At 43.7% G+C, this 23,637-nt stretch overlaps 1 protein-coding gene across 3 annotated transcripts in view; it reads left to right on the top strand.

The window, feature by feature from the left end:
* The first annotated feature begins 13,135 nt into the window (after nt 1-13,135).
* ANXA11 (annexin A11) overlaps nt 13,136-23,637 on the top strand; it is a 34,628-nt gene continuing 24,126 nt past the window's right edge. The window contains exons 1-2 of one of the 3 annotated variants that reach the window (XM_083614804.1): nt 18,286-18,374; nt 18,424-18,525. In XM_083614804.1, coding sequence (XP_083470930.1) covers nt 18,496-18,525 — 30 coding nt within the window. In that variant the 5' untranslated portion in view covers nt 18,286-18,374; nt 18,424-18,495. Of the gene's footprint in view, nt 13,473-18,285; nt 18,375-18,423; nt 18,526-23,637 lie in introns of those variants that run through there. The other 2 variants (XM_083614805.1, XR_014548305.1) reach the window with 2 other exon arrangements.

The raw sequence follows: 23,637 nt of genomic DNA, 5'->3' as shown, positions 1-23,637 counted from the left end.
CGGACCTTCGAGGCCCAGGACCCAGTGTACGCAAAGAATTTTGGGGCAGGCCCAGCATGGGTACCCGCCACAGTCACCAGGGTCACTGGCCCCGTGTCGTACGAGGTGCTAACAGATGGAGGGCAATGCTGGCGCCGTCACTGCGACCAGATACGGCGACGATTCCCGGGAGAAAACCAGGAGGAGGAAAGTTCAGAGGAGTCCCAAGGGAACAGAGGGGCAGTGAGGCCCATAGAGCACGAGGGGCCAGCAGGAGAGGCAGAATCAGTAAATACAGAGAGGACCTGCGAGGCCGAAAGGACACCAGAACCAGAACCACGACTGAGCGAGCCAGTTGCGCCAGACCAAATAGCCCCATCACAGCCAGCATCCTTGGAACACGAGCCAGAACCTGAACCCCGGACCAGGGAACACCCCAGGCCGCAACGCACACGTAGGCCGCCAGCGTACCTCGAGGACTATGAATGCAACCTCCCGGGCAGGACTGGAACTTAGAGGGGAGGGGTGTTATGTACTGAGTTGAATAGGATCCAAACTGCAGCAGTCTGATTGGTCCTAGAACAATAGGATCCAAACTGCAGCAGTCTGATTGGTCCTAGAACAATAGGATTCAGAATGCAGCAGTCTGATTGGTCCTAGAACAATGCAGCAGTATGATTGGTTGGCAGGAACTACCCAATCATGCTCCAGATAGAAGTGAATCCACAACCTGATTGGCTTACAGTAGAATTCCGGAATTAGCCAATCATGTGCAGCCCATTGTGTAAATAATGTATATAAAGCAGATACTTTGATGGGACATTCATTCATTCCTCCTCACCACTATGAGCTGAATAAAGAGCATGAAATCACTTCGCGACTCTGAGTATATTTCACAGCCTGTTTACTTTGCTAGTCCGTAGCAGGTACTTCTAGGTTCCAGTCTGGCCTGGGTGGGCATTGCAATGCTTGAGGCAAATTCTTCAGGTGTGATACCCTCTTCAAAGAACTGAAAGAAATGTGATGACACTGTAGGACTTTGCTAGGGAGAAAGTAGGCACTAAGGTAGGTAACATTAGGTACAATGTGGGTACACTGGGAGCCAATGTAGATTCTTTAGGACCGTTGTTACATGACCCTGGCAGCTACTTCCAGTCACCAGTCTAGCTGCCGCATTCTGCATTAGTTGTCGTTTCTGAGTCACCATCAAAGGTAGCCCCACATAGAGCTCATTGCAGTAGACCAAGTGGGAGATAACCAGAGCATGTACCACTCTGGTGAGACAGTGCTTCGGCAGGTAGGGTCTCAGCCGGTGTACCAGGTGGAGCTGGTAGACAGCCATCCTGGGCACAGCTCAGGAGGGGTGAGGGACTTAGGTGGGCTCGGTCAGGAAAGCTTACGATCTGCCAAATCCAAACTGTCATCCTGATGCATCTTGGGTTTGGATTGCACTGTCAATTTATGCAGGACATAAAATAACTTTTTATATATATATAATATCCCAGTTCTTCAGATGAGGAATTTCATGCTGGTGCTAACCTGGGAAGTGGAATAAGGGTCTCTCTTTAACCTTCTGTCTGTATCTCTCCCCCACCATTTTTTATTTGCTAAAACAGCTTGGAATTCAGTCACTGTTCTGATTTTAATTCACTTGCAAACTGAAATGAATAAACTGGGAATTTATCAAGCTTATACCACAATAAACTTTATGTCCCTAGCTGCATATCATGTTTCCAAACAAGACTTCTTGTGAGAGGGTAATCTCTGGAGGAGATCTTACTGTCTGAGCAGGCTAGATTGAAGCAATAAGGTTAAGCACATTTTAAAAGATATATCCTATTAAGGCTGAAACCATATGCCCACTTCCTTGGGAGTAAGCATCGCTGCTCTCACTGAGACGTATTTCTGAATAAATATGCACAGGAATGGGCATAATTTCTCCCTTTATTTTGACAGTTCCCGAAACCTCAATTTCTCCCACTTCAGACAAAACATGTTCTACCACATTACTCTGAAAGATTATTACTATAAAATGTTATTATGGTAATAATGCCTCCCATTATGCTAGTGTGATCTGAAAATGCCCCACTCAATTGCCATTTTCTCTTTCGGAGAATTCTGGTTCTAAGAAGACTAAGATCAGAGCTCCTTGATTTTCTCGTTTCATTTAATTACGAGCGAGACTTTTAATTTGACGCAGATGGGAAGGGAATGCCTCTTCGAGCTGCCATTACTTGGATTGCATTGGTTCAGCGATAAGCTTCAAAAAGCTGCAAAGGAAAACAAAATGCCGCAAGAGAAAGTCTAATCTCTGCCTTTACAATAATAGATTGAAACGGCAAGGAACACTGAGAGATAACAAATGGAAAACATTTCCCTTTAGCGCCAATACCACACAATGATAAGCTTTGGTTGAGAAGCAAAGGGAGGTAAAATGCAGTTACTCTGTCTTGTAAAGGAAACAGTAGGATTCTGGGGTAGGGAGGGTTTGCAGCTGTCACTGCAGAGTGTGATAAATGAGCCAAAGAGATAGAGTGAAATGAAGGGTGTGCCCATGCCAGGTATTTCCCCCATGTTTCATTTCAGTATTTCCCCTCATTGTCCTGGAAAAGTGGAGTGGCGGAAGCCAGTCTCTTGACCTTCTTTGAGTGGTATGTACATTCACTTTTAGGAGCGCCAACTGACAGGCACCTATCAGTCTGTTTACCAGGGACTGAGCATTTAGCATAGCAGCCCCTGCCCTGTGGAACTCCATTTATTGACATGTTGGAGGTTTTTAAGCAGGGGTTGGATGGCCATCTGTCACGGATGCTTTAGCTGAGGTTCCTGCATTGCTGGGGGTTGGACTAGATGACACTCAGGACCCCTTCCAACTCTACAATTCTGTGACTATGTTACAGGTGCTTTTACCAACGTTGTCATTTTTCTCTGTTGCACTCCCCAATCCTATTATTTCCTATGAACATGCAGCTTTTGTAAACATATAAACACATGAAATGATTGGTGTGATCATGTTAATGCTTATTCTCAGCCCCCTCTGCCACCCCCCCTTCAATCTCTAGTACAGTTAGGGTCAATAATTCTGGCCTACCTTACAATGTGTCCCAGTTGAAGCAATGGTACAGTTCTCTCTGCACAGAGTTCCTCCATGGAGCTGCACTGAGGAAATCTTAAGGCGCTGCTTCCAGGTGGGGAGTTGTGAGAAAGACCTCTACCAGGAAGATCCATGTGGCAGTATTATCTTTCTGGATCAGGTACTACTGCCCCCCATGAGGCCATCTCCAAGAGACACTCCATGCAGAAAGGTTTTAGAGCACTGGTCTTCAACTGGTAAGTCGAGACCCCTAGTGGGTCATGGCCTGATCCTATGCAAATATATGGTTGCTGGCATCTGTTTATCTTGAGAGTCAATGGAGTGTGCTTCTGGGGGTGAAGTCGAACTGCTGGAGAATCACAGTGCCTGCTGTAGCTGCAGAAACTCGTAACTGCTGCCTCCTGCATTGTTGTTGCTGTGTTAGCAACATCTTTGTGACCTCCCCAGGGCACAAGCCTGGAGAGTGTGTATGGAGGTCCTGGGCTGCCTGGACAACAGGGCCTCCCTCTCAGCCTACTGGTATAATCCAAAGGAGAGCAGAGCAATCAGCTTAACTGAAGGAGTTGCTGGAAGGAGGTGCACAACACACCATCCAACCATCTTAGGGACTCCACTCTGGATTTCCCCCTTAGCTTTTTCCTCTCAAAAAGATGTCCTTCAAAGCAGCAGGTACGGATTTTCCCTCAGGATTTGCTCCCGAAGCCTTTCTCATGAATGACTACAGCTGCAAGGCAGCGGAGGTTTAAATTCAGAGTTGACAAGCCCCATCTGCCCCCCCCCCCATTTCCCTCAACAGTATGTGCAAACCGCCTTCTTGACCACTGGACCCAATATCGGCCTTGTCCTCTCAATCCGCCAGAGCCTGTCTTCGCATGCAAGGGAAGGCCCTGACTCACTGAGGGTTCGAGGGTAGCCACCCTCCCCTGGTTTAAGTAGCCAGTCAAAGTCATGGGATGTGGCCGCTGTCGCTTCTAGGATTAAGAACTGGGTTTGCAAATGTATGTTTAAGTTAAGAGTGGGTCCTGGGTCTTGAAAAGGTTTGAGGGTACTAGTTTAGAGCATCTAAACCTGGTTGATGGTAATATGGGTGACGTGTTTTGAGAACTTAGGAAAAGGACTGTATATGGTGCTTTTTTTCTAGACAAAAAGCTGCCAGAACGCACCTCCCTCAGAAGACCCACCCCAGAGCCCAAAGAGAATCTCTTCAGGCTGAGGGTCAGGTCTCCTTGCCAGCCAGAAGCTTGTTGAGGCTGTTCCGCTGAGGTGAGGTGAGCCTTCTGCAGCTTAACAAGCCTCATGTGAGCCAGACCAGCTGGTGACTTACTCAGCTGAGGCGCCGCTTTCCCACGCATCTGCTATTTTCTGGGGGGCTGAAGAGCCTCAGCAAAGCTCCGATGCGCCTCCGGCTTGTGAGGAGACCCTCTCCAGAGCCCATAGAGAACATCGCCTTTGGGTACTCCTCGTGACCCGGAGGCACAACGGGGCTTTGCTGAAGCTGGTCAGGTCTCTTCCTCCACTTCTGGGGCCCAGCTGAGAGGTGCTGTTCCGGCACGTTCCAGCTGGAAAAAAGCCCTGTCCATATACATAATAACTGTCATTGTCTTCCTCAGGAGACAGGCAGATGGAGTGGCATGGCATGCACATCTTTTCTTGAGATGGAAAAGGTGTGTTTCAAGAGAGATGGAAACACAGAGAACAATTTGCTTGCCTTCCAGATCCCTCTCCATCATCGCTTTCCACTCTGTGAGAGCAACAAAGCATCAGACTGCCTCCATGTGCCAAGGAACTACAGTATCTAGCTCCCACAGTCTCACCAAACATTTCTTGATCCAGAGAGAAATAAAATGTGTGTAAAATGCAGGACCGTGGGAAGAAATGGATGATACAAGGAAACCATAGTATTAGTAACATGGGACAAAGACTATATATATGGGGTCGCTCAAAGCAGGCCCCAGAGGAAATAGAGCTTGCTCCCAATTTGCAATGCAGCAAAGATGTGCACACAGGATACCTTTTGCCCAACTTGGCTGTGGAAGTCAGAGAATCCACAGCTGCCTGCCAAATACCCATTCCCCTCCAAGTTGTCTGCAAACGATTGAGAAACTTTTCTCCCCCTGCTGGCCTTTCTTTGGTTGTGCTGCATTTCCGTTAACGATGAAGGGCTTTTGTCAGATGGTTTCAATTAGATCCATAAGGATTTCACTAAGAGAAACGGTCCAGGTTTTTTTTGTGTTTTTTGGTAGATTCACACTTGATGAATTCCTTGGCAGGCTTGCCTTATGTAACACTGATGTTGCTTTGGATTGCGACATTGCGTCACTGGGCCTGAAATGCGTTGGGGACACACTATCTTACTCTCCAACGCTTCACGGGTGAAACTGAGGACACATATCCTTGTCACAACTTAAGTGTGGGGTTTGCTGCAAGGTGCCCTGCGAATATCGGCTTTAAGGGCAGGGCTGAAATGTCAGTGACATCAACATCTGCAGTCACATTAAAAATAAGTATCTTAACCCGCATCTCTGCTACACTTTGCCAAAAGTTCTTCTGAGCCGATTGTATTGTGAATTGTAGTCCAAACATCTGGAGGGTCACAGGTTCCTCGCCGCTGATGTGAAGGATTGCAGTATAAGGAAATTAAGGAACAATATCCTCTCTGTGGACCCATGGGTTTAAACTGCTCGGCTGCCTAGTGGCTGTGGCCATGCTGTCTGTGGATTTCAGGCAAGCAGATTAACTATCTTTTGGAACAATGTACAAACAGGAAAGTAACCATTTAGATTTCTCTCTCTCTCAGCTCTGATAGGTTCTTCCTTATCTTCAACAAATGTGGTATGGACTGTATCCAATATTCCTTTTAGCTTAAAAGGCAGTTGCCAAAAGAACCCACTAGGAATTCCACCACCAATACATTTCTGCCACACATACAAATTTTATTGACAATAAGGAATATAGATTGAAAAAAATCTATATGGGCTGATAGCACTAAACATACGCACAAAATGCTCAACAGGAAAAGGAACCACAAGACATAGTTTGATGGAGCTTCCTTGAGTGTTGGAGACTAGGTGCTCCCTTCCTCTTGGTTTCTGAAGTGTTTGGCCCCAACTGTCCAGTGGAAGGGAGTTCCATCTGATCTAGTCCAACCCCTTGACAGACCTTTGGGTTGACACCATCATACCCTTCCAGTCCTTGGGAAGCTGTCTCTCGATCCTCCATCCCCTCCACCAAGGTGATGTAGAACTTGCTCTCAATCTTTTCAGACACGTCCTCCTGAAGTTGGCCACAGGAATAAGGTGCACAATAAAGCCCTCTCCACGTTGCAAAGGTATCTTACTCAGGGGCCAGTTTCAGAAATGACTTTTTTCCAGCACCCTGCACTATGAAGGGAGAATCCTTCATTCAGGAGTGCATCAGAAATAGTTACTATCAAAGCTAGAAAATAAATTACTGCACTGAGGAGACAGTGGGCATGGAAAAAGGAAGAGCAGAATGTGACAATTGATCCACCCATCCCAAAACACTGAAACAAATTGCATGTGAACCTGAGTGAAACATTTGGAGCCTGATTTCCTCCCACTTATTGTATTATTGTATTATTCCCATACTGGGTAAAGCCACATTTTTCAGGGGGAAGCATCAACTGATTGACTGGAGCTCCCTGTCTATAATATATTTACAGGCACATGCATTCCCTTTGCACGTAGGGTGCGCACAAAAAAGTATGCATAGTTCCTTTATCATTCACATAATGATGGTGGTTATTTCAGGGGTCATAATGTGCATTCAAGAAACTAATGATATTTCTTTTGCCTGCTTCAAAATGGCTGAGTAGCCACTCTGTGTTCTTTCATTCTACAAACTTTTTTTCCTTTTTTAGTCGTTGCTGAACTGCAGTCATTGGCACACGTGAAACAAAAGGTTTGGGATTTCTCCTATCTGACCAACACTATTGTCTGCAAACTCTTGATGAAGGGCTCCCTCTGTTGGGAAACTGGAGCAAACTAAATATGAGCTCTTTTTGTTCATTGCGTTGTACTTCCAGGTTGATAACAATAGTAAAATCACTAGACTGGCCAGTCTGTAGTTACATAATTCATCATTCTCTTTGGTGATTGGGACAACAATATGCCCAGCAAGTATATTGCACATGAAGGATAGCAAAGCTATGGATATTTAGGTTTAGATTTAGATTTTCTCTCTCTCTCTCTCTCTCTCTCTCTCTCTCTCTCTCTCTCTCTCTGTGTGTGTGTGTGTGTGTATGCTGTGTACACACTATACATTTAAAACACCCCCAAAGGAATCCTGGGAACTGTAGTTTGTTAAGAATGCTGGGAACTGTAACTCTGGGAGGACAAACTACAGTTCCCAGGATACTTTAGTGTGGAAATGTGCTTGTAATGCTCTCTACATGTATGGTGTATAGGGCAATCCTTTGCCCTAGACTAATTAACCAACAGGCAAGTCTCCACATGGTGGCAGCAGAGTGTTGAATGAGTCATCCTATCCAGCGGTATGTTGCAGACACAGCTATATGCTGTTTCATTTGAATCCTCTTTGGGACCACAGAACCTATTGTCACACCTGGATGATGTTCCAAAAATGACCATAGGAATCAGGGCTCACGCCTCCTCCAACAAGTCCTGATCTTGCAACCTAAGGGATATTACATGAGGATTCATTCTGTGGCACAACCCAGCTGTGACTTAAGAGAGGAAGACTGCACAGAGATCTGCCCGACACACAAGGAAGCTGGAGATTCCCCATGCAATCTCTGTGGCTGCCGACACTGGTATGAAGATGTTATGCTCGTTTGGTAAGTGGGTTACAATTATTCCATCTGCATAAAACTGTTCTTACTGGGCTGAATGCTGTTTGTGACTAGTGTTCTTGCTTTGCATCCGTTGCATTTTTAGGATGTTTTGTGGTTTTAAATTGATATCTATTTAATTCTGTAAATTTGTATGTTAAATCACAAAATTTTAAAACAAATGGATCAAAAATTGAAAGTCATCAATAATAAAAAGAGATTAAAGTGGAAAAAGTTACTAGCTACAAAAACGTATACTGTCCAACTTGCCCAAACGTACGTATATAGATAATTTTTGGTTCTTTGCAGAAAGAGGGAAAGAAAGGAACCACTTTGTGTTCCAATATACAAAGGCTTTCCTGCCTTGGATAGTCATGGCAACCAGGAAATGAGTAAACCTCTTCCCTTTCATTTAGAACACAAATCTAGAAACAGAGTATCGCCCAGACAAATATTTATTTTGTATTTTCTTCCATATTGTACTTTTCTCCATTTAAGATGCATGCGTTTTCTTTTAACCCCACCCCACTGATTTTGGAACCATGATATAGCAGTGAGTGCTTGTACAGAGAATCATAGAATCGTGGAGTTAGAAGGGACCGTGAGGATCATCTAGTTCAACCCCCTGCAATGCAGGAATCTTTAAGGGGGGGAGGAACTAGGAAAAATTATAAAAAAGAAACTGTTCCTAAATTATGTAGAATGTACAGACAAAAATATTTGTGATAGCCAGCTCTGCTTCAGAAGTTTCTAGGTGTTTTTAGTATGCTGAAATAACTCCTACATGCCACAAGAGGGCTATGTATATATTGGTCTAGTTTTCAGACTGTTATTTCTGCAGTAAGTTCTACACGCAAAAAAAAATACACATAAATATAAAAAATATAAAATAATACATTTCTTTTTTTTTATAAATTTTTACTTGGTTTTTCAACACATATTAAAAGACAATACAACACAATACATAAACAAACAAACATATAAACACGTATAATTTCTTGACCTTTCTTTCCTTAAACCTTCTTTCAGCGACTTCCCCATACCTCCCCTTTCTGCATCCCTGTTTTAAATCATTCCAGCAACCCCTAATTTCAATTTCTTATAGCACTTTCTTTAAATCTTTTTCCTCATATCCAATTGTTTGTCACTGCAATTCTATTTTGCGTTACCCTAGACATTTTAACATTCATTAATTTTACAACAATTCTTAAGATAAACTTTAAATTTCTTCCAATCTTCTTCCACCGTCTCTTTCCCTTGGTCACGGATTCTGCCAGTCATCTCCGCCAGTCCCATATAGTCGATCACCTTGGTCTGCCATTCTTCCAGTGTGGGTAGTTCTTGTGTCTTCCAATACTTTGCTAAGAGTACTCTTGCTGCTGTTGTAGCGTACATAAAAAACGTCCTATCTTTCCTTGACACCGATTGGCCTGCCATGCCCAGGAGGAAGGCTTCTGGTTTCTTCACGAAAGTGCATTTAAGCACCTTTTTCATTTCATTATAAATCATTTCCCAGAAGGCCTTAATCCTAGGGCACGTCCACCAAAGGTGGTAAAAGGTACCTTCAGTTTCCTTACATTTCCAACATTTGTTATTGGGCGTATGGTAAATTTTTGCCAGCTTGACTGGGGTCTAAAATACATTTCTTACCCACCTTTCACCCCCAGTTCCCAGCACAGGATACAATAATTAAAAATTTAGAATTAAAAGCGGTTACAACAGATTTCAGTCATTGGAACAGGGTGGGTCTTGAAAACACACAAAAGACCAGGATAAAAAGTGCATCTTTAGCAATCGCCAAAAACTGTATAGTGGACCCAGCACCCAGACCTCTGAAGGAGGTAGAACTTCCCTCTTTGTTGCCCTTAGCACCTCAGTGGATCTATAGGGAAGGAGACAGTCTTTCAGATATTTGGGGCTGAAGTAATTGAGGGGTTTAAACACCAGTGTGAGTACCTTATATTGGGCCCAGAAACAAACAAGCAGCCAATGCAGCTGTTTTAGAACAGAGGTTATAGGAGGCAACCCAAGCCAATAATTTGGCTGCTGCATTTGGACTGGTTGAAATTTCTGAGTCGTTTTCAGTGGCAGTCTCACACAGAGCTCATTGCAACAATCCAATCTGGAATCTGCCACAACATCATCTCCATCTAAAAGTTTGCTGCAGCTGGCAAACCAGTCATAGATGGCAATAGCCACCGAGGCCACCTGGGCCTCAGGCAACAACACTGGATCCATGAGTACCCCCACGCTACAGAACTGCTCCTTCTAAAGGAGGGCAACCCCACCCAGAAAAGGCTGCCTTCCCACCTCCTGGATTTGAGAACTTGGAACACAGAAGACCTGTCTTTTCTGGATTCAGCTTGAATGTGTTTGCCCACATCCAGTCCATCAGGGCCTGCAAACACCTGCCCAGCACTCGCACGTTTGTTGTAAACAGCGTTGTTTGCTTTTATAAAGAAAGGATATGCCATTAAAGTAAATAATTAAATAATCAGGACCAACCAGAAGCACCTGGTGATGACAGGAAATTACCATCAATATTGTTGGTGGGCTTAAAGTGTCATCTTTTGAGAAACAGCAACTGTTTGGGCTGAGCAAAAAAACCCCAAAACCCTTCAGTCTTGTTTCGATTGCCAGCTACTTGGAATGTAGCTGGAATGCAAAGGCTTTTCTGCAAGTCACACCCACCTTGCAAAAGCAGATTGGAGACCTTAAAAATATGTGTGTCGTTCTGGCTCAGTTGGTAAATGTGAGGCTCAAGGCAGCAGTCAGGGTTGTCTTTACAGCTGCAATAGACATTCTCATACTCTCTTCTTCCAAGGAAACTGACCCTGAATTCCATATGGCTATGGGAGGGGCTGCAATGAAGCAGGCAAACACATCTTTTGTATTGTCAACAGAAGGCATCATTTGAAATGATCAGGAAACAGGTGATGGGCAAAGCTTCTGTCTGGTCCCTTGGAGAGCTGCTAACAGCCAGAGAGGACAGTCCTGGGTTAGATGGCCTGAGCTGATATGAGGAAGCTTCTAAGCAGCACTGTTTTTCTAGAAAAAGAGATGCCGGAACTCACCATGAACGCCTCCCTTCTTCTCTTATAATGACAATGGTCACCACCTGAGAGGTGCCGGAACTGAGTTCTGGCGAGTTCCGGGTGGAAAAAGCCCTGCTTCTAAGTGATTCTGTGAAAGGGAATTGGAGGTACCTCTATAATTGGAGAAGGATCATATGCAGGTCCACACTATTCCCATTTCCTTCACTGGATCCGGGGCGTTAAAATAAAACTGCCTGAAGTAAACCCTGCACAAATCCAGAGTGGAGTCCCTAAAATGGTTGGATGGAGTCTTATACGCCTCCTTCCGGCAACTCCTGCAGCCAAGCTGGTGCCAAATGTATTGCTGTGCTTTCCTTTGGACCACATCAGCCGGGCCGGGGGGGTGGCTTTTGTTGTCTGGGCAGCCCAGGACCTCCATAGAGACTGCCCAGGCCTGTGTCCAGGAGTTTCATTTTAAGCCTCTTCTCATGCCCTTCTGTCCACATACTGCTTTGCCTACAATTTCTCTACCTAATCATGCCTGTGCTCAATTTTCTCAGCTTATAAAGTCCCTGGTTCCTGCTACTAGACACCCCCACCCTTCCCACCATATAGATTGTAAATAAATGTGGGCAAAGGGTCTCTGCCATCCAGGCTCAGGAACTTTACTCCTTACACTGCCATGGCAGAATTGGCAGAAGCCTTTTCCCCATAATATATGCTGTGTTGGAACTGCTTTTGAAGACAATTTGGACATCAGCTGACTCAAAATGCAGGAGCCAGAATTTTAACAGGTGCTGTCTGCTAAGACCACGTAAAAGAACCACATTGTCTGTCTGCTAGTTTCTGGGCTCAGAAGTGCTCTTTTTGACCTTTAAACCCCTACATGGTTTTGTTAATCCAAATAAATAACTCCTCCCACATACAGTGCAGTGGTACCTCGTTTTACAGACACTTCAGGTTACAGACTCTGCTAACCCAGAAATATTACCTCGGGTTAAGAAATTTGCTTCAGGATGAAAACAGAAATCGCGTGGCGGCAGCGGGAGGCCCCATTAGCTAAAGTGGTACCTCAGGTTAAGAACGCACCTCCGGAATGAATTAAGTTCTTAACCTGAGGTGCCACTGTATTCCACATACAACCCTTGGCACCCTGTGGGTGGCAGTTACAAGGTGTAGAGCCTTCTGGGTAGAGGCACCCCTGTTTGGAACCTGCTAATAAGGCAAATTCATCTATGGTCCTTTAGGAAGTAAGTAAAAAAAAGTTATCGTTTTAGCAAGACGTTGGATTTAAGATGGAGTACCAATATTTTTAATCCTTGTCGTATTGGTTTTTTTAGTATTGTGGTGGATTTTATCTTTATTTATTTCAGTGTTTGTATGAACACTTTCTTTTTGTTTTTTAACTGAATGTGCGAACCACTCAGAACTATGGTTATAGCATGGTATATAAATGTAATAACTGAAGTAATGACTCTAGAAACAATTTTTTTAAAACTATGTAAAAAAGTGAGACCAATGAAAGGGCATGTGTGTCATACCAGTTTCCTTGGAGTGTGATTTGCCTGTTGCTTTGGAAATAAGCTCCAACTTCTGGATGACACAACTTCTGTTGTGACACAGAGGCACATGAACATTAACACAAGATACTTGCTCTGTGCTAATAACAGATGTCACTCCTTTTGGTAGGATTTGTCTTTTTATGAACAGGATTGGTTTAAGGAAGGTGCTGTTTATTTCAGCATTGTTACATCGTTAAGTAGAAAGAGATTTTGTTGTGCTGAAGGTCTCTAATGGACACGCCTTAGTCGTATTCCCCCCCCCCCCCGGAATGTGCAGCACACTTTTAAAGTTCCCAGTTAGCTGCCTGGTGGGGTGTGAATGGGTGTCTTTTCTGGGACAGATCCATACAATTGGCTCAGGCAAAGGAATTCCCAAATTGTTGAGTGTTAGATTTAAACTTAACTGCGGGAGGCAGTGGAAGACAGGAGTGCCTGGTCCATAGGGTCACGAAGAGTCGGACACCACTAAACGACTAAACAACAAGATTTAAACTTAGTTTTGGTCATTCTAGAAATGTGCAAAATATTAAGAAAACTGGATGACACGAGGTTAAAAAAATGGATCACTTGATATGGAATGACCCGTTGGTAACAGAAGCGGACTTAAGAATCGCCTGAGCTAAATATTCCGAAGCGAGCGCGGGCGTGGCGGGGCTTTAGCAAGAGGAGGTGCACGTGTGTATGAGAGATTTCTTTCATGGGCAGAGCGGTTACTCAGCAGACCTGTCATTTGTTCCACCCGAAAATGTTTGCAGCTTGAAATCCGACGCTGTTGTTGCTGCAGCTGCCGCCGCCAAGTGGGAGGGCCCAGGAGGAGGAGGAAGGAGGAGAAAGTTCAGCTCCTCCTCCTCTTCTGGGCTCTTCAGTTATTTTCTTCCTTCTCGGAAGAGTTAGGCGAGCAGAGCACGGCTGAGAAAGCAAGAGGAGGACACGCAGCGCTTGGGCGTTCCCTGGACCTTCCTTGACAGCCTTCCTGGGGGCTTACCTGCCAGGTGAGAGGGTTGCACCAGGGGGAGGCCGCAGCTGCGCCTTCGTGCCCGGCTGCTGCGGGCGCTGGCGGGCATCGGGCGCGTCTCTGCTGGAAACGGAGCCCCGGGCGAGGCGGGCCTTGCTCCGCCTGAAGCCAGCAAGGCGGGGGACTCCCTGCCACACACCTATAGCAGGTTGTGAAGCGGCCCCTCTTAATTCAAGGGGGCCTGAATCTCAGGAAAGCTGGTGCCCTTCCTCTCTTAGGTCGCCCCGACCTAAACTGGGTTTGGGGGAAGGGCTGCCCTCCCTTCTCAAGCGCAAACATGGCTTGCAAGTCTTCCTTCTCTGCCCGCCAAGGGCGGAGGTGCTGGGTTGGGTCGAGGAAGAGCGGGAGCCTCGGGCTGCTGCTCCTTGTTGGGTCAAACAGCCTGGCTCGGTGCGGGCCTTGCTCTGCCACAGGGCGGGGTGACTTTTTCAACTTACACCTTTCAAACCTTGAGGGGTGCTCAAAAGTTGTAACGTGACTTGGGAATTCAAAAGATTTAATAGGATGTTTGGTGGGTAACACCGGTGTAAAATCGCATAGAAATCGTTAAAAAGGATGGCCAAGTGCTTTAGTTGTGTAATTTATTAATAGTTGTTATTTAGTGTTACCTGATGTTTTCAGAAGGTAGAATTAAAATGGTTTTCCAGACGTAGACTAACCAAGCTAAATGTTGTCCAAACACAAAAATAACAGCAGATTTGAATTCCTCAGACATATTTTCAAGACCCCTCGCAGAAGAAAATGGCAAAAAATAAGCTTCACTCCCTAAAATGGCACGCTCTACTCATGTAAACTTTTCTGCTTCACAGCATAGAATAATAGAATCATGGAGTTGGGAGGGACTCTGAGGGTCATCTAGTCCAACCCCCAGCAATGCAGGAATCTCAACTGACATGACATATTGTCATCCAACTTCTGCTTAAAAACCTCCAAGGAAGGAGAGCCCACCTTTATTATTATTATTATTATTGTTGTTGTTGTTGTTGTTGTTATTATTATTCCTATTCCTTAAATGTATACTCGGTGTCTTCTCTTAATGAATTCTTAACAACAGCTGCCTTTACTTGTTTTCTTTATAAAAAAAAAACCAACCAGGCAAATTTAAGATTAGAAGCTCCTTGGGGCAGGGACTTTTCTTTCTGATGTTGTGTGTTGTTGCCTTGTAAAGTGCCTTGGCATTGTGAAAGTAAATAATTTCTACTGGGCCCTTATAGCTGCATTTATGTTCTTTCTGGCCTTTAAAGTGCTTCAAGTACATGATCTCAGTAATCCTGTAATTAACCCCTTCATTATTTGCCCCCGTATCCTGGCGCATCACAGCAGCCCTCAAGTGCAGGACAGAAAATATTTATTTATTCGTCCATCCTCCAAAGCAACATACATGGTTCATCTCTTTCCTCCATTGTATCTTAACAACAGCCCTGTGAGGCAGATGAATGACATGCTCAAAACTGCCTTGCAAGTTCCATGCCTGAGTGGAGATTTGAATCTGAGTCTCTCCAGTCCTAGAATGAAACTTTAAATTTTTTTTTAAAGATATTTATTAAAGTTTTACAAAAAGAAAAAAGTTAGAGTAAAAAAGAAGAGAAAGGAAAAATACAAAAAGTACAAAAATACATGGGGGGGGAAATGTAAAATACAGAAAAAATAAATAGAAAATAGTTAAAAACAAATCAATCTTTTCATATCTTAGATTTCATTTACTTACGGTATTCCCCCGACCTCCTCACACCTCCCTGTTTTGTATTCCCGTTCACATGGTTAATTCAGCAAATCCTTACCCTCTTTATTTTTATCTTAATTCTATATCTCAACATATTATAACTTTATATTTTCATCCGTTATCAATCCATTTTTACATATTCTTATTAACCTTGTTGCTAAGGCCGCTTCATTTCAATCCGACATCATTTTAACATTCATTAATTTTACAATGTTTCTGCAAATAGTCTTTGAATTTCTTCCAATCTTCTTCCACCGACTCTTCTCTTTAATTGCTTCTCTGCACCATTTGTATATAGGGATAGGCCTGCCCTTGTCAGACTAGGTACATCCCGTGGGCTTAAGGTTAAGGTCGAAGACCTCGAAAACAGATACCTACAAGCAGATGGGCAGTGCTTGGTGAAATCTCAAACCTGGGATGTGGGGAGGAATTCAGTGCCCTACATAGCATCTTCCCTATGACTAACAGAGGCAGACCAAATTATGTTAGATAAGCAGCTCTATGAAAATTTGCTTATTTGTCCATAATATATACAGGGTGTGGAACCATGAGTTGTCTCAGTAGAGATCTTTTTTTAATTTTACATGAAGTTGTACACCTTGCCTTCTGTGGATTGTAAAATGATTTGCACAGTTGAAGTGCTATAATATTTTTTATGAAATGTGCTAGGTACTACACTAATTTCTAGACATGCGTGATGCAGATTTTTAAGGCCTAGCTTATTTCTGTAATTTTAAGTTGCTTAAGACTGAATTCCATATTATGTTGTCACTGTTACCTGCCCCGAGACCTTAGGGTGAAGGATGAGTAATAAATTGTTTTAGTAGTAGTAATTAATAATAATAAATAATAGAAATGCGTAGTGATATGTGTGGATTTGTGGTCTGCGATACTCGCCCTTGTTTCCCAAATGTGGCAGTGTTGTTTTCTTTCCCTTCCTGTGTCTGAATTGACAACAAAGAATGTTCTGTCTCTTTATCTTCTATAGTTGTTCCTAATAACATTGTTGTTTCTGGGATCCTGTTTCTGGTTGTTTGTTGCAGAGGATTCTGGTTTAGGGGCTGCTTCAAAATGTGTTAGGTTGGCTCCTGCACATCCAGTGGCTGCTGCTCCTTCCAGGATTATTTTGGGATGTGTGTCTTGTTGGTAGACCTGCCTGAAAGCTACTGTAGTGACTGAAATGCTATGTTGCTGGTCTAGCATATCCCATAATGCTATTGTAATATGCTAGTGGATAGGGGTGGGCTGCTTAATCCTCCTCCCTGCCAATGACTCCAAGCAGCTTTCAGTTCATTTCCCCCCCAGGTGGGCTCTTAAACTGGAGCAAGGCCAGTTGAGATCAGCCTTCAAAGAACATTTGCATGGGTGAACTGGCAGCAGGTACAAGAGAGATTAGTATCTCATTTCAGCCTGCTGACCCCTCTGCTCCGCAAGTCCCATCCCCAACCCCAATTCCTGGTCGGGAATGGGGTTAGGAATGTTCTTATGCCAAAATCATATGTAGCTCTGCCCAGAGCGTAAGATGTGGGAATCCCCTGGTTCAAATTACCAGTACACATCGCGGAGAAACACATTTGATGGCTCCAAGCCACGGTCTTTCGATTTTTTCACTTCCCCATCTGCAATGTAGGGGATAATTATGCCGGCTCACTTTGTAGATCTCTCAAGTCTAGAGTGATGGGATGGATATCTGCAATGACTGTTCATTCTCATTTAGATTTCAGCCTGCGCAAATCAACAGGATTGGCAGAACCAGCCAGTATAACATCAGAGCCTCTTTTCCCCGCGCACTGTTTTAATTTTTTATGTACTGCCACCCAACCCTTTTGAGCTGTGGTGTGAACTTGCCGTGGCAATGGGTGGCCATTTGTGTCTCCCCTGATCTAGTGGGCATAAAGTGAGGCAATTGTTAGCACAGAATTTGCGTGTTGGCAACTGAACCCTGTTCCCCCCACCCTGCCTTACCTCGCCATACTCCGTTGCTACGGGTGCTTCTATCCCAGCTGGAGTAGGGATTAAAAATGGGATTAAAAATGAAGAATGTACCGGGGTAGAGACAGGGTTCAGCTGCCTTCGCCCATGCGCAACATTTGTGGTAAGAGTTGCCACCTTCTCCACCCGGGTGCTATGCGTGAACTGGGCAGAGAGGCCAGGAAGTGCGTCTGGCCCCTTCATGTCCGGTTTAGACCTTGGTTTCAGCATGTGGACGTCTGGAAAAAGGAATCGGTGTGGCCTCAGTTTGGGCCTTGGAGCTTTCAGTCAGTTCCTTGCTCAGTTTCGGACAAATTCCAATCTCTTGGCTTCCATCCCTCAGCTGCTGGGCAGGGGAGTGCAAATGCAGAACAGGGTGGTAACGAGGCCAAACTAAAAATAGGAATGTACAGTTTGTAGTATTGAATAGCCAATAGGTTGTATTAATTATGACCACTAAGTTTCGTATAAAAATATATGCAGAAACATAACTTTGCTCTAGTAAAACAGGCCAGAGAATGAAATTTTTTGGAGGGGAGGGTTTCATGCAGTGGTGGTTGCTAGCTATCCCGTATTATCCTGAGCCTATCATGCCTCATAGGGTGGTTGTGAGAGAGAGAAGAAGCAGCCCAAGGTTGTTTGGGGATTTTTATAGACCCAAAATCCACATACACACAAATTAATAAACACTGGCTCCAGTCTAGCAGGAGGTTGAACTGCAAACAACCCATTGAAATGACTGTGCTCATGCAAGTCCTCTTCATTTCAGTGGGACCTGTACAAGAAAACCTCTCGAGTTGCACCTAGGGTAAATGCATTAAATTCTATACATCAAATCAATGATCAGGCAGATAATTGTTTGATTGTGAATTCAAGCACACTGGACAGGTTTTATTGTTGTAGGCCTCCAAACTTCAGGAAGAGGGATGTGGGAAGAAAACTTCATTAACCGAGGGCTCGTTTGTTTCATTGCCCTTTCTTCCTCATTAACTCCCACATGTTTCTTTGTGCATTACAGCTTTAAGTGCTCAGTAGCAGTTTCTGCTTTCCTTCTAGAATAATTGACTTGTGACATCACTGCTGGCTGTCATGGAAACCATAACAGCCCAGCAGAGTGTGTGGCAACCTTCCCCAACTGGGTGCCCTGCATTTTTATGGGATCACATCTCCCATCAAGCCCAGCCAGCACAATGCAGCTTCTTAAAATGGGACAAGCGCTGCAGGAACTGGCCAGGAACTCCACTGCTGATGGGAGCTCTTCTCATGAACTTTCTTACCACCCCAGTTCAAGAAGGATGTAAATACAATGGATGGGATTTGGAGGAGCACGAGGGAGGTATGGAAGAGGTTTGTTAAAGTAAGGGGGAAAGTCTTCAGGTGTTGAAGATCAGTGTAGTTGGCCAACTGGCGATCCTTGGGCTGGAACAAGCTTTTGAAATAATTGTCCCTGGAAGCTCTGACAAAATCAAGATGTGGCAGAAAGTTTGCCTGTGCTTTTGGCTTGTAAGAAAATGGTTCCCAAAAGAGCGAGTCCAACACTTTAGGTTAAATCCAGATTGTAAATCTAATTCTGTAGAGTTTTGAAGCCCTTAAGATGGCACCAACTTCCTTGCCATCTGTGAAGAAAGGTCAGTTTGTATAGCAAAATATACTCTGGCTCCCAAGTTACTATAGTGCAGACCCTGAAAATATAGATTTGCCATTCCTGGGATACAGTTAAATTAATGGTTTTCAAATTCCATACCTTCTGGAAACCATTTTGGATGGATCCATCTACTGAGGAACCTTCCCCTATAGAGAAAATTCTGGAAAGCATTAGAGGGACACTCTGGTTTGGTTAGTACATAAAGGCCAGACTATGGTTTGGTGACTGAGACTTTGCTTGTGCTTATAGTTTGCTTGATTCGAACCCAGTGGCAATCTAAGGAAGTAAGAGAGAGAATTAATGTGATCTGGCAGCATGGTATGCATGATCATGTGCAATTCCAATCTTTCAAAACTAAGTTGAGAGAGAGCTGCTACTCTAAATATAGCATTTGCCTATAAAAAGATTAGTCTTAAGGTACCAGTGTGGTTTTAAAAGGAAAGTAGTAATAGAAGCTTTCATTTTTAGCTGTATCATAGTACATTCTATATCTTAAATAGTAAGCTTAGTTCCCTGAGTGTCAGTCCTTATGTAGATGGAACTCAAAAGGGGAAGGCAGCAGAATTCAGAAACTCCTCCTCCCTGGGCCTTTTTTAGCTGGAAATCACCTGAACTCAGTGCCGACACCTCTCAGGTGGGTGCCATTGCCATTCTTAGAGAACAAGGGAGGCGTTCATGGTGAGTTTCCAGCACCTCTTTTTCTATAAGAATAGCACTGGGAACACCAGTATTTACAGTAGTACTTTAAAAACCTTGAGCAAAAAAATGGAGGTGGGCAGGAACTCGAAACGGATTAATTCTCATTGACCGCATAATGCTGACTGATAGGGAAGAAAAGGAAAATGGGTGGGAAGCTGGGAGTGGTATGGAATATCCTTGAAACTAGCATGGCTGGGGCTTGGAGCAGTCTGCACTGCATCATATATAGGGAGCCACCATGACTAGTTGCCATTGACACCCTTATCCTCCGTGACTTTGCCTATGTTAAAATGCAGGCTTTGCTCTCACAGAAGGCAGTGGTGGCCATGAACAAGGAGCAGGGGCGGTTGCCTCAGGTGCAAAATTTCAGCACCTAGTGCTTCCTCAATACTGCTGCATGCTTCTGTTGCTGGGCTCCGTTGAAAACGGCTTCTCCATACGAAGCAGGAAGTGACCTCTCCAGACAACGGGATGACTCTTATCTCTGCGGCGGCAATCTCCTGGGTGACAGGGACACTGTTAGGCAGTTGAATGCACATACGTACTCTGTCCATTTCCCTCCCACCCACCCCTGCCCCTCTGCACAGGCCCGGGCGCTGGCTACCCATGCTATGCCACTGCTAGATGGGCATTAACCTGATCCAGCAGGTTAAGCCCCTTTGAGAGCTGTGTAAGGTGGTAGCCATCACATCTTCTGGTAACTAATTTCTTAAGTTATGCATACTACATATTGAAAAGGTCTCATCCTGCCCCAGTGAAGGCTGGGATCCATTGCACCACCTTCAGCCAGCCTTCACCTGCTTGCTGTTGTACTGTCATCAGATCCAGGGCTGACTCTGGCTCTATCCACTTCTTGTCTCCCTTGGCTTCTGCCCTACTGGTTCCATGGAGCACCACTCCACCCCCTGACCCAAATGTATATTTATATTGGTGGACATGGCATGAAATCCTACAATCATCTGTACGAAAACTAAACAGGGGAACTCTGCAGTATAGAAACAGTGGCTTTATTAATGCTGCTAGGTAAAAAAAACAAACCCAAAACCCCATGGTTGTAAAAACTGTAGGCCTCTATTTACACTGCAGGCTTTGGTGGAAAGACCTTATTTATCCTTCAGCAAGCAAGTTCTCACATATAAATTGAGAAACTTTGTGCTTCTTTGGGGTATATAAATATGCTTCGGCTGTCCAATTTAAAGAAGTTCATTCAGCCGTGTATTTGCCAGAGTCCTGTGATTCACTCTTTAATTGTTTTCTGATGTAAATTTATAAATCCCACTCATGACCTACTTTCCTTTTGGGGAGAAGTATTCTCTTTTATTATTTATTTTAAAAGATTAAATGAAACTGCTAAAGTAATGAAAAATTAATCTGGTGCCTTTAAAAAAACAAAACAAACACCAGCATGTTAACTGCTACAATACTTTTTAAAAACAGGTAAAAGTAGTTATGTTGACTCACAGGAAAAAAATCATATTGGGCCAGCACCTTCATTAAAACAACCAGTTAATTCACATCATTCATTATTATGCAAGCTTTTCAGCTAAGCACCACTAGATGACTAGATGGTACAAAATAATGCAAGGCAATGGGATGAGGAACAGGATTTTATTTTATTTTTTTGGCTGGTGTTCAAGTCACACACATCTGGATCTAACAAGAGTCTTATGATGGAGTGTGGCAGCAGGAGCCCAGAAAACTTTCAAAAGAACAGCAAGCATAATATAATCTGCCTTGCTCTTGAATACTGTGGGAGGGTCTACTACCTTGTAAACTTTAGATATTTCATTGGGAAAGGTATAATTTAAAAAGCATTTGGGGGATGATCATCTTGCCGTTGGTACACTGGTCACTATTAAATCCAATAGGAATATGCAGCGGCAAATGGTTCTGGGTAGTTCTTCGTTACTGTTTATATAGTTGAATATAATTTGGTGCGCTAATACTTATTAGTGAGGCCCATAGCGTTCTTCTGTAGTTGTGAGGAAGTTTTACTTTGAGGAAAACTCCTTGGGTTTCCCCCAGAGTTTCAAAAGACTGCTTTCCCTTTGGATATTTAAGATGCCTCAGAATATTTCAGTTCCTCACAGCATGCAAGTCTCCGTTCTCTCTTCAATTGATCAAAGTACTTCAGCCAAATTATGGCACACGTTGGGTTTGATTATATATACAGTATCTCAGCATGTGGAATGGCTGTAGAGATGTAGCTCCCTTGGTGATATTTTTGACCACATCTCTATTCTTTCAGCACAGGAAAATGAATTGATGAGATGGAAATGGATTAGAACTTCCAAATGCCCCAGGACATTGAGAAGTCTGAGAAGTATCTGATCAGACAAGGTTTCATCTGGGTTTCCTGTGAATTAAGAGTAGAATTGCAGAAGGTGGTGCTCTATTCCAGTGAAATGCTAAAAGGCGCAACACTTTAATTTAAAAAATTGCCCTGCAGCTTCTAGATTAGTAATTCACGGCAACACTTCAGAATATCATTTGCAATCTAGCAATAACTTTCTGGTAATAGCTATGAGGTTTCAATCTGATAAAGAGTTATTAAACCATTGAAACAATACATGTAGAGCTCCAAACCATTTCTTGATTCAGTCAGTTTGTAAAAGCCACATAAACCGGAGTGTTCATTTACAGATGTTTCGCCCGTTTTCTTTTGTCCATGATTGACAGCAACTTGCAGGAACAGCGCGAGTGTCTCACATAAGAAAACCTCTCTGTGTTAGCTGGATTGGGTCTGTTTAAATAGTTGCATCTTGGAAAGGTCAAATGCACCCAAAGGAAATGCTGATAAAAAGAATTGCTGCCTTATCACTCATAACAGGCATGTCATAAAGCTGAGTTCGAGGCTGCAGGAGACAGTGCTTCCTTGGATTAGTCAAGAGTCACAAACTAATATATAATATGTTACAAAGGCGTCTCATGTGACTTTTAAGGTTTCTGTGTGATACAGTTGGATCTTTCTCAAGCTTAAAGGCAGGGCTTTTTTTCAGCCAGGACTCTTCAGAACTCAGTTCTGGCACCTTTCAGGTGGGCACCATTCCCATCATAAGAGAACAAGAGGCGTTCATGTTGAGTTCCAGCACCTCTTTTTCCCTAGAAAAATAGCTCTGCTTTTAATGTGTGGCCATCTTCATGTGCATCATTGTTAGGCGCTAACAGGATATGATGGATTAGAAAATTTGTGGTGTGAGAGCTCTGGCTGCCTGGAAAAACACATTGTTTTCAAATGGAGAAAATGAAAGAGGCAGGTTCAACTTCATTCAGAAACTAAGCAAAAGCACTTCAGTTTTATGTCGCATGCCACTGAACCTGGTGGAGTTCTTTCAATTTAAACTTCACTTTTGTGACCTAGGCCCACATTTATAGCTGCAATGTCAAAATATTACATTAGGCTGTGCTATGGATGGCTTTTGACAGGGTGATCCCACATGTTGGGTTTCTTCCTTGTTCAGCTGGCAATGTGGGTGGCTTCTATCCAAAGTTGCTTCCCTGGCTCTGCAACTCCTAAATATAATTTTCCCCTTTGGGTGGGCCTGAATATTTCTCAGCTGACAGCTGAATGCAGAGTTGGCTGGCTGGCTGCAGGGACTTGTCTTGTTTGAAACTGCGTGGAAAAGGAGGAAAGCTGTAAAGTGTGTATGAACAGACCACGCCAAATGCAACATGTTCTAATAGTTCGTCCTATATTTGGGTAGCTTGTCCTCCTGCTCTGTGTATTTGTACTTGCCCTTTGTCAATATTGTGTCATCTGCACTTATATTTTTAAGGGAGCAAGCAGAACACATGCTCTAGGGATTGCTTTAAAATAATGGCAGTAGGAGATGAGAGTAAATTTCTCTAGGAAAACCACTATCTGTTTTTCAGGTTTGTTTCATGTATTGCAAAATCTAATCAGTTACCAGGTTAGCTTAAAAGCACACCAGTGATTGACTAAAAGTAGTTCCAATTAAGTGGGCAGCATATTTTTTTTTTACAGAATTGTAAGGCAGGAAAAGCACATTCCATTTGCAAGTTATCGTAACAAACATTTCCCTCTTCTCTCTTTGCTTTCAGAGGATGTTTGAGTTACTGCCATGCTAAGAAGTTGATGGTTTT

The sequence above is a fragment of the Podarcis filfolensis genome (assembly GCF_964270895.1).
Source record: "Podarcis filfolensis genome assembly, chromosome: 5".
Classification (NCBI taxonomy): domain Eukaryota; kingdom Metazoa; phylum Chordata; class Lepidosauria; order Squamata; family Lacertidae; genus Podarcis; species Podarcis filfolensis.
This window is presented reverse-complemented; position numbering and strand designations above follow the sequence as displayed.